Below are 11550 nucleotides of genomic sequence, written 5' to 3'. Positions count from 1 at the left end.
TTTACATTAATATCTTATGACACATTAAGATCACATAATCAGCATATAGTACAACCACTTATAATGTTTTACAAAAATTTTATAAAAATTCTTAATATCACACATGAATAGAAATAATTGAAATAAATCATAAATACAACAGCAATGGGTATCTGGCTTCGCTAATTTTGAAATTACTGAACAGAACCTATTTCACAGGAAGAAGAATGGATGGGGTTTGCTAATGCTGATAAAGAGGATAACCATAGATGGCCACAAAAATAAAACAAAATATTAACACCAAATTCTCATTGCGTGCACACATATTAATACTTAAGAGGCTGGATTTGAAGGATCATAAATAAAAGTAAAATAGAATGAAATCCTTGCACTCACCAATATCATTACTCTTCATAATAAAAAAATACAATTGTCTCAAGTTTTAAAGCACGAAAGGAAAAATAAAAAGGAGTAAATCAAGAACTTAAAGTGAATAAATATAAAAAAGATAGTTTGTAAAATAAAATCAGACTACTTGTCATAAATATATTGAAGAGGTTTCTAATATCATACGGGAAGACTAACACACTATGTTAGCCAAATGTCACTCAATTCAAAATGGACAGAAATTTGAAGTCTGATGATTTTAAATATCATATTTTTTAACAAATATATATCTTCTTTATACATATAATAACTTTGGCTATGGAATTAACTGACCAAAGTATTAAAGAAAACAATACGTCAGGTGCAACTGTTGTGCAAACAACAACTAAAAATTGCATTGTGCATCGGAGACACTTATTTTCATCTTCAATGGGCAGCTTTCACATGTATCATTTTGGGCCATCCAATGCTGAGCATAAATAATGTAGGGTTTCTACAGTTGTGAAGTAAATGTCTGATCCTTTAGGGTTGATCTCAATGATTTTTAATCTAAAAAAAAGACATCAAAATAATTCAGCTGATGAAAGAGAACTTCATATAATAAATAAGATTTTTTCCCCATGCCTAAATGTGCAAGCAACTCCTGGTCATTGTGACTGCTGTTTAATCTTAATTTGTTTTAAGATTACTGAATATATTCAATTGTTCCTGGCTCAACCTTGTGGAAATTCATTTTAATTAAATGAAGAATACAATGTATCTTTCCACTGTCCTTTATTTGCGTACAACCGGTTTCAACGCGAGGTACCTGATGATGACGCTTGAGCGTTGAAACCAGTTGTACGCAAATAAAGGACAGTGGAAAGATACATTGTATTCTTCATTTAATTAAAATGAATTTCCACAAGGTTGAGCCGGGAACAATAGGGGACAATATGAAGAGCCTGCTCCCTAAAGTGAAGGACTCCACTAATAAATTGGACCAAAGTGGAGTCTACAACTTGGAGTGCACGGACTGCGCGGCATCCTACATAGGACAAACGGGAAGGAGCCTCCGCGTCAGGGCAGCGGAACATCAGCGGGACTTCAGTACTAAAAAAGGGAATTCCCAATTTGCAGCTCACCTCATCAGCACAGGCCACAACGCAGGCTTCATACCAAAGCTACTACACAAAGAGAAGAAAGGAAAGAGGATGGACATCAAGGAACAGTTGGAGATCTTAACCGCCTTAAGGGAGAAGAAACCATTAACGAACGACCACCTTTTTCCCTTCCATTCCCCTTTCCTGGACATTCCACAACTTATCCCTAATGACTCCTACGGCCAATCTACCCCCCCTGTGAATAACCGTCCCTCCATAATCCTTCCCTAGTCCCCGCCACTCACAGTCAACCCCTCTCACCCACTCTTACTGCCCCCACCCAGGCAGCGCGTCTGTCTCCCTCCCCACCCACCCACCCAACCCACACCAACTTGGACGAGTATACACATGTGTGAAAACGGAATATTTTCTTTGTACGTTCCTGAAGATGTTACAGTGTAGCGAAACTAGTTGAAAATAAATCTGTTATTTTATGTGGAAACTGCAAAGTTATTTAGTGAAACTCCTGTGAATTAAGTGGGTTTGCAAATAACCAATTACATACCCTATTCTTGGTATGTTGGATACAACCCGATTTCAACTGAGTTGGCACCCAGTTAAACCAACAATTATTTACATTATAAAATGAGTTGCAAGTTGACAACAGCCTACAATATTTTATATTCAAGTTCGCACTGACCCTAATGGCATAGTTATGGATGCCAGATCTTAATTTAAAAGTTTCTAGAGCAACTTTCACATGAAACAAGAGCGCAACAGAGAGAGAAATACTTACACAGGCATTATAAAAAAAAGGCTTACAAGAATCATGTGGTGGAATATTAGAAAGAGAACAAATTACTATAGTACATTTACTTGGGCCACCTGTGATATTCAGTATGTGTTGCATATTAAAGTGGAACCTCGCTTAATGAGCAGCTCACATAGTGAATAATTTCGATAACAAGCAAATATTGGGCCTGAAAATGACTTGCTCAAAGAGCAATTTCCTGCATAATGATGATGCATAAGTGATGAGAAGAGGAAAATTCCTGGAATAATTGTGCACCCGCTGCTTCAGTTTGTGTTTAGCACTCATTCAAATATTCTCATGTACAAAGGAGAATATGAGATGAAATGCAATTACGGAGAATCCTATATCAGCCAAAGAAGAAGGACCATGAGATACAGAATTATGGAGCACCAAAGGACCACAGACAAGAAGCAGTCCAGACTCTCGACAATCACCGAACATGCGTGGACGGAATTAGGACACACAATTGAGCTCCACCAAACAAAAGTGCTAGCTGGGGAAAAATGCTATTTCCCAAGACTCATAAGAGAAGTGGTAGAAAAAATGAAAAATCCAAGTAATCTCAACTGTGAGGACACCATGACTTATGCCCCAAGGACTAGGAGCGAAACTGCTGTCCAACAAGCCAACCTACGTGATGGTAATTCCCAGAAGCAGCATGAAACCTTCATCAGAAAGACGCCACGGAAGCCTTAAGAATAAATTATGTATTTGTTTATATCTGCTGCTTTGAATTTGAATACAATCTGAAAAGTTTACTGTTTATGGTTCACACATCATGCTTTATTTCCAGATGCTAAAGAAAGACATTTCAATGTAGTTTGTAGTTTTCTGTAGCTTTCAATTAAGTGAAGACTGTGAATGTGATGTTGTGCCTAGCTTCAAATGCAACCACTGGTCATGCAATGTAGCAATTTTAAAATGCCTCATGTACTTCTTCAGTCTGACAGTGGGGTTCTATTTTGTTTGGTTTATATGTGCATGTGTATTTATAGAGGTATTAAGTATATTCTGAAAATCTCCAGAGGTGGTATTTGGTCATTGAGATTTCCCTGGAAATTGTTAAGAGTGTTATGCTGATTGAAACCTAAGTTCCCCTAATCCCGCTAAGCCTCTTTCTTCTCCATGATACAGTGTTACATAAAATAACTCTCATTAAAGGGTTAGTATACATAACCCTTTAAGTTTCATTATTTTTATGACAGTTCTATATTTAATTTACAGGGCACGGCAGTTAAATCGGGACAAAAGAAACTTTTGTTTGAAAGCAAATGTATTAAAAAAAGTACAAATGAAAATCTTTTTACATACTAGTAGTGGTTTTTGTCAAGAGTAACAATACTTGATGTAATTCCCTTCAGCTTCAATAACCGCCTCCAATCTTGTCCTGATTCAAATGCACCCACTCTTTAAAACAGCACTGTCCATATTCCCGAATGCTGCTATGATAGCAGTGTATAGAGATGCGACATTAGGATGCCTCGTCTTCTTGGTAACTCTTTCGACTACGCTGCAAACATAATAGTCGAGGGGGTTCAAGTTCGGGCTATTCATGGGCCAGAACTCCTTTGACAAGAACATGTCAATGTTATCTAAGAGCCAGTTTTGGACTAACTGACTCATATGAGCTGGTGAATCGTCCTGTTGAAAGACATATTGTCTCCCCGAGGCCACAGTTACCTTCCATGGTTGCACAACATTCTCAAAAATTTACAACATTCCTCTGAAATCAGCACCTGAGCATTTCCTCGAACGAGGTTTCCTCGCCGGGTAAGCAAAACCTTCCCCAGACTTCTCCAAAGCACTACACAATATCCTATACAATAGATTTGGGGTACCGAAAGGATCGAATTATTTCAATGGGTGAATGCCCAGCACAAATACTTTCGATAATAGCGGCTCTTCAGGTTCAAGGTGAAGTTATCTTTGTATTGTGTAATAATAATTAATCATAAATTGATAGCAATTAATTAGTAATTAAAAGTAATAGAAATTAATAGTGAACAACAATCATGTAAATAGTGGTGCATCCAACAAAAGGACCTTTATCAGCCAGAGCACAAATTGATCATTGATCAGATGACAATTCCTTGCTCCACTTGTTAAATGATTTCATCAGCCTGGATACAATACAGTGAGATATTGGATATATCTGAGCCAGCCCCTCCACTCTTGATCATGCATGTTTCTGGGCCCATTTTTGAAGTCTTAATATTATTACCTATCCTTTTCTTCTCTCATAATTGTACATCCATAAACTAGGCATGACTACCAATGAATTTAGGCAGCTGATGATCTTTTTGTATATAAAAATTGAATAACAGCACAGCACACACTTCACAACTGACAGGAGCAATGATTTGTGCGGACATTTTTATCTGAATATAACAACAGGTAAACAACTACTGAATCAAAGCAATAACTTCAGTAACTTTGGAAACAATCCACAAATGATGCTACATGCATACAAATATGTTCAGACCTGCCAATTTTTAAATATTAATAACATATTATTAACTTATGTTTTGAATATGCCTTGCAATTACACTCTTTTTGCATACAGCCATTTAGTAGTGATTGAGTAAACATCAATTTGTTAAATTAAACACATTAAGAAAAGAAATTGACCTGAGAACAACAACCTTCAGTAAACAAAGAATATCTAAAGTTTGTAGCAAAGAATGCAGTCAAATACACATTCATTGCAATGAAAAGCCATTACAAGGAAAATTAAGGGTTCCTTACCTTGATATCTTCTGACACAGAGTTCTCTCCTTTAAGGGATTAATAGTCAGAGACTTAATTTTGTGTCCATTTGGCCTTAGTTCAGCTATCTTTAGTGCAACATGAACAGGCAGGTTCTTAAAAAATAGGGTCATAATCTCCTCAGTTAGCACACATTTAGTACCTTTTACATCAATTACATTGACTGCCCTCCCGTTCAAGCCTGCAAAATTATCAAAAATACACCAATCATTATCTTAAAAAGATTGAAGAATTCGAGTAAATTTTAACCAAAAAGTTTTCATTTTCAATGCCCTCATCAAATTTTATCATATGAAATCACATGGTTGGATTTTCACACTGATAAGAATAATATTTATTGATAAGAATAATCTTTTAGGCTTTTTGCAAAAATAAACGATTGTGCAAAATTACAGAGAGAAAACACAACCCTAATTTTTGAAATATGGCAGAGAAGTATTTTTTAAAATTATGTAAAATACTTTACAATGTATTTTTAAGCATTAACTTATAAAATTGAAAGAAGATACACTTACAACCCTTCATAAAATCCATACTATCATCTTCTGAGTTTGGTGTCTCTATCGTGATCTTCCATTTTTCCTGAGCATCACTGAAAAAGCACACAATAAATTCACAACATATTATTTTTGCACTCTATCTGCAGCTACTGAAAACAGCATCACCAAATACACTACACACAATAACTGATGAGAAATGACAACTATTTATGCATGTGGCATTCCGAAAATTCAAACCCCTATTCAAGTCGTTTCAGCCTATTCATATTCATCAGCTAAATGAAATTTGATGGATGTGAAACGATGCTTTAGTTGCTGAGCTAGCTGCTATTTCTTTGCATTAAGTATTGGTAAATATGGTAATGCTTCCAGAGTATGAGAAAAAATATGAAGGGACTGATTGTGGGGCTCTCCTTGGGGAAAATATTGTTAATTAGATGAAATTTTTAACTCTCTTCTCAGCATCCTTAAATGAAATGAAAAAAATTATTGTGGTTCACTAGTGTCAGATAAAGTCATTCAGAGGGATGCCCTTCTGTGATAGGTACTTCACATTTCATATTGAATAAAATTTGCATAATCGAAAGAACGAATGAAGTCTTAACCTTTTAACATGGTTGCCTACTTTGTAAACAATAATCAGATCTGAGGTTTATACACCAAATATTTCTTTAATAACCCTCTCCAAACTTCTAGCCAATGGAAAAGACACCCAGGATAGCCTTCTCAAATCAGGCATTTATAAACTGAAATGCGAGGATTGCAACAGCGTTTATGTCGGTCACACCGGCAGGAATATCAAGTTACGAGTCAAGGAACACGCTAGGTGTCACAAAAATCAGAATAACAATTCTCTCTTCGCCAAGCATTTACTAGAATTCAACCACAGCAGTGACTTTGTCCCAGAGATATTACACACACTCCCAAAAGGATTAAAAATGGACGCTCTCGAGCAATTAGAGATTAGAAGGCACTTGGTAAACCCCAACACGACACTTTGTAATGAGCAATTATTCCCATACCCCTCCCCATTCCTCTCCGAGAAATTAGCCTGGAAATGGTCAAAACAATCCATCAATGCACCTGCGAGCCCCCACCCCTCTCAAATCCTTCCAACCCTCCCCGCCCCCACTCTGTCCTGAGGGTATATATGCTTGCTCTGTCTGTTTTGTAAATTTGTACCTGATGATGCTGCAAGTCGGTGAAATGCGTTGTACCGTATAATAAAATCTGTGGAAAAGTACGAGTCTTTCTTTCTTTTTAGTATGGATATTAAATACTTCCACGAAGTGAAGCCTGAAACAATAGAATATATAGGAACAAGGGACCATTAGGTCTCAATTTCGCCCAAATATCTATCTATCTAGAATGGAAACCTTTGAAACCTTGAGCCAGAGATGAATGCTGAACATCAAATAGGCATACAAATAAGAAATGAAGTACAAGGGAACCTCGCTTAACGAGTACCTTGAATAGTGAATAGTTCACACAACAAGCAAAAATATTGTGTCAAGAAATGACTCACTTAATGAGTGACATTTTGCATATTGAGTGATGGGGAGAAGGGAATTCCCAGAATGAGCACCTACTACTTCACTTAATGTTTAACCCTTGTTCCACTAGAATCTTAGGGTCACTTGTCATAACACATTTTCAGACATTATTTGTGATTTTTTCGTGCAGTTTAATAATAGTTTGTGCAAAATTTTTCAAATATCCCCGAAGAAAAGCTGAAAGAAGGCAGCCATAAGAGAACAAGGTGTGAGCATGGCTGATCTAGCATGCACTTACAACTGGTCTACATAAGTGATACACACTAGTACATGGAAAAATATACGAAGATATACGCTTAAAAGGGAGTGACAAGATCTACTCAACAATTAAATATTCTCAACAATGCTGAAAGATTGCTTCTCATATGGATCAACGAAAAGCAGTTGCAATGTGACAATATTAATGAGAATTTAATTTTTTGAGAAAGCGAAAGTAATTTTCGCCAACCTAATTAAAAAGATGCCAGGATCATCAATGGCTGAAGAAGTATTTAAGGGAAGCCATGTGTGGTTTGAGAAGTTAAAGAGAAGAACTATCATCCACAGCATTGTGAGGCATGGTGAAGAGGCAAGCTCCCACTCAAAGGCAGCAGCAAACTTCATCAGTGATTTCAAGAAGCTCATAGATTCTGAGGGTTACCTGCTGCAACAAATTTTTGATTGTGATGAGATGGACCTCTCCTTGAAGATGATGGTGAAGCAAACCTATACACACGCATATACCTACATACATCAAATAGGTGAGGAGAGTGCATTGCCCAACCAAAAGCCAATGAAAGGCCATCTCACGCTGCTATTTTGTGCCAATGCAAGCGACAATTTCAAAATTAAACCCTGGCTTGCTTACCATTCAGAAACTCCATTTGCCTTCAATGAATAATAAAGTCCAAAACATCAGGCTACATGTGATATGGAGTCATGTGAAACTGTTGCATTACACCATGGGTACAAAGCATCGGCCCTAATAAGGCAGTGGCTATGCGCACTAAAACATTATTTAACGGTAATGCTGAATCACATTTTCACAAAATTTTAAGCGTCAGCAAAAACAAATGTCTCCAGGAAGCTTTCTAACAAAAATTATGATGAAGGTATCATAAATAATAAACTAATTATTTTGATTCTTTTTTGTTTTAGCAAATCGAGTTTGCAAACCAAGTTGGTTCATTCCAGGATAGATGAAAAGATGAAGATGACCCAACATCCTAAATAATGTACACATAATTTTCTTTGAATAATCCTTGTACATAATTAATATTTTTTCAGACGTAATTCATTACTGTATTTTACATTATTGATATAGGAAAAATTGTCTAACTTTTCAAGTGTTTCACTTCAACAGAAAGATTGCGGAATGAATAATGCTCGTTGAACAAGGTTGCACACCAAAGGGTAGAGGATGCCAAGAAAAGATGAATGATGACAAGAAAAAGACAAATCAGATGGAAAGGGCGCACTTTCATGACATAACAGATTAATTAAGAAGAAATTAGAAGTGAAAGTAGAGCATGAGGGGGGCAAAAGGGATGTTAAATGGAGTTATCATTGGAAGGGAATAAGTGAAGATCTGTTGTAGTGTATTAAGTTTTAGCCTGAAATGATGATTATGAATAGCAATTGATAAATAATTAAACAAATATTTTTAGCATTTACACTTCACTGATGAGTTTTGGTGGAAAGCAAAACAATTAATGTCTTTAGTTTGGAAAATTCATTTAAATAATACAAGATGCCAATATCTGCAGTCTTTGCTGCATGGTAATACGCACATTGCTTTGTGTTGTCTACTTCACCGTTAGTGGAATTAGATGAAGAATTAAGTGACAGCATATTTTTTGGGGCACATTGGACAGTTGTACTTGTTTTCAAAACATGAATTTACAATTATCCTAATAGAATCAGAAATAGATGGTGGAATATTTTATCTTTTCTATCTTACCCAATTTACTGCAATTGTATAACATGAAGCACAGACTTTTAAATAACAAGACAAATGCTCACCAATGAAAAAATAAGCAAAAAACTTATACATATTTACCGAGAGTTAAACATTTAGTTGACACATCTTCACAGCAGAAGCCAAAATGATATCCCTAAGCAAGGATCAAATTTTAAATGGCAAAACACAGAAACACATAAGGAATATAATTGACATAACTAATCAAATGAATAAAGTAGATCTATTGCTAAGGATACTTTTGCATGAAAGATTCCTTAGAACCTACCTATTAGCAAAAGATCAAACCTGTGTGTGCTAACTTTGTTGCTGCACTTAACTGACACCTGGAAAGTTTCAAAAGCTAGTGCCCACTTTGTGGTGATTCTAAAGAAGAGGAATGCATTTTGTCTTCATATATCAAGACTATAGCCATAAGATAGTGATGAATTTATTAAGACTCAGATTGGGATGGTAAGACTAAAAAAGTTTGCTATGCCTATCTCTGCAACACCAAGAGCCCCATAAAAGAATATCTTTTACAAGAGTAAAAATAAAATAATACCAGAGCTAAATCTAATATGTGTACTCAAACAGTCAATACATATAGCTTTCCTTTATTTAGATCTATAACATTGATGAGTTGAAAAATATTTCATTTCCAAAACACTTCCGGAGTTAGACAAACTGGCAACCATTCTCCAAGATTAAATGGGTACTTAAATCTTTTGCCAGCATAATTGAATTGTAAGATAGTTCACGACATTAATTAGAATTTAAAATTACAATTTGGTGCTCACAGCAACCATGTCGTAACTACCAACATAGATAAAAAATTATTCACAAAATATGAAAAGGCAGACTTACCATTCAACTTTCCTCTCTCCTGCCTGCAAATACTTTTGACTGGCATCTTCCTTTGCCACAGATGGAGTATGCTTATCATGCACCTTGCATGATTCAAGCAGGGAATTCAATACACCGAGAGCCTTAGGTGAAATTGCCTTACCACTAGACTTCCCTTTAATACTTGAACATTCTGGAGAATAATTTTTTGGCTGAGGAACATGGGAAGACACAAAAGAATTTTGTACACTCCAAGGATTAATGACCACAGGTTCTGAAATGTAAGATGGTTCATCACCATCTCTCCCTTTCTTAGACTGACTGAGAACAGTGCCTGGACCATCTACAGGATTAACAACATCTTCACTCTTTCTAGGATGACTGTCACTGGATTTTGAGATATTTACAGACACTTCTAGACTTCCAGCTTCTGATGAGCCCACACCAAAAACTTGAGGCAAGCTGTTAAACTTAGCAGTCCTGGAAGGGTCCTTGTTAGAGCAATTGTCATCAGTGGTCATTGGCTCCTCAGTATTATCAAGTTTACTGTCAGGTCTTACTACTAGCTTACCACTTTCACTGATAGCAATCCCATTTGAGACTAGACCAGGATTGCTTGACAATGGTGTTTTCGCTGCACTTGGAACTTGTGAAGGTGTTGTGACATTGTCCAAATGCTTGAACCCAGGAGGTACATATAAAGTATGCTTTGGAGCAATATTATCACCAGAACCTCCAAAATCAGAAGTCAGGAATCCTCCTAAGTTATTCCCAACCTCATTCCACAGTGGGATAGATTGATTTTGGAATGAAAAATTTCCAAGTGATGCCAAATTCTGAAAGGGATTTATCCCTCCAGATGGTAGACTGTTATTTGGCATTCCCCCAGCCATGAGTTGGGGTAAACCTGGAGGTGGGTTTACTTTAGTCATCATGTTCAGCATTTCAGGTTGAAGAGTAGGCTGCAAAAAGATATCAAAATTCCGACTTATCCTTCAGAAAAATACAAACGTACAAGAAATTCAATTTAGTGAGTTTTTAAAATGATTAATCATTAATCATAAGAAAAAATTAAATCAAGGCTTTTAACTACTTTTAATTTAAAACTGTACTTATACTGGGGGTTACATGTGGTCATAATTAATACTTGAAATAAATTCTAATAGAACAGAAATTTCTCTTCATTGGTATTCGTTTAAATTAACTCTCAAACAAAAAAAGGCCACTTTCAACATTGCAATTCCATCACTTTATTCTCAATCATCTGATTATATCACTCTTGATTATGCAAGGTGGAAATGTGAAATTGCCCTTTTTTAAAAACTCTGATTAATAAACGAAATAAAATCCTGAAAATGGCATTATACTGTATATGTTTAGTATCAAATAAAAAGGGGTGTGCAAAGTAATGTTTTTAATAGATTATAGCACCTGTTTTTTAGAATGCTTGAATATGTGATTGTCTAAGATAAGTTCATAATGGTAACAAAAATAAGAAGAACATTTGCTTCGTGCAGAATTCACAAATTACATGTCACATTCTTGTCATTTTCAAAAATGGGGCCCATTTTTTCTGAGCTTTCAAAAGAGATGAATAATTTCAGACATCTTTCCAATTTTGTCAAGAGAAATTATCTATGATAATTGAATATATAAATGTTGTTCTTTTAAAATCTTGCTATAAAAA

At 35.7% G+C, this 11550-nt stretch overlaps 1 protein-coding gene across 2 annotated transcripts in view; it reads right to left on the bottom strand.

Moving 5' to 3' along the window:
- LOC139689744 (tudor domain-containing protein 5-like) overlaps positions 1–11550 on the bottom strand; it is a 58610-nt gene continuing 47060 nt past the window's right edge. For both annotated transcript variants that reach the window (XM_071586915.1, XM_071586916.1), the window contains 4 exons: positions 9885–10825; positions 5544–5620; positions 5008–5209; positions 1–915 (listed from right to left, as the gene is read on the bottom strand). In XM_071586915.1, the coding sequence (XP_071443016.1) occupies positions 816–915; positions 5008–5209; positions 5544–5620; positions 9885–10825 (1320 nt within the window). In that variant the 3' untranslated portion in view covers positions 1–815. The remainder of the gene's footprint in view (positions 916–5007; positions 5210–5543; positions 5621–9884; positions 10826–11550) is intronic.

The sequence above is a fragment of the Hetaerina americana genome, unplaced genomic scaffold, assembly GCF_022747635.1.
Source record: "Hetaerina americana unplaced genomic scaffold, ioHetAmer1.1.p SCAF_1, whole genome shotgun sequence".
NCBI classification, from domain to species: domain Eukaryota; kingdom Metazoa; phylum Arthropoda; class Insecta; order Odonata; family Calopterygidae; genus Hetaerina; species Hetaerina americana.
The sequence above is the reverse complement of the archived record's forward strand: the minus strand, read 5'-3'. Positions and strand labels throughout refer to the sequence as shown.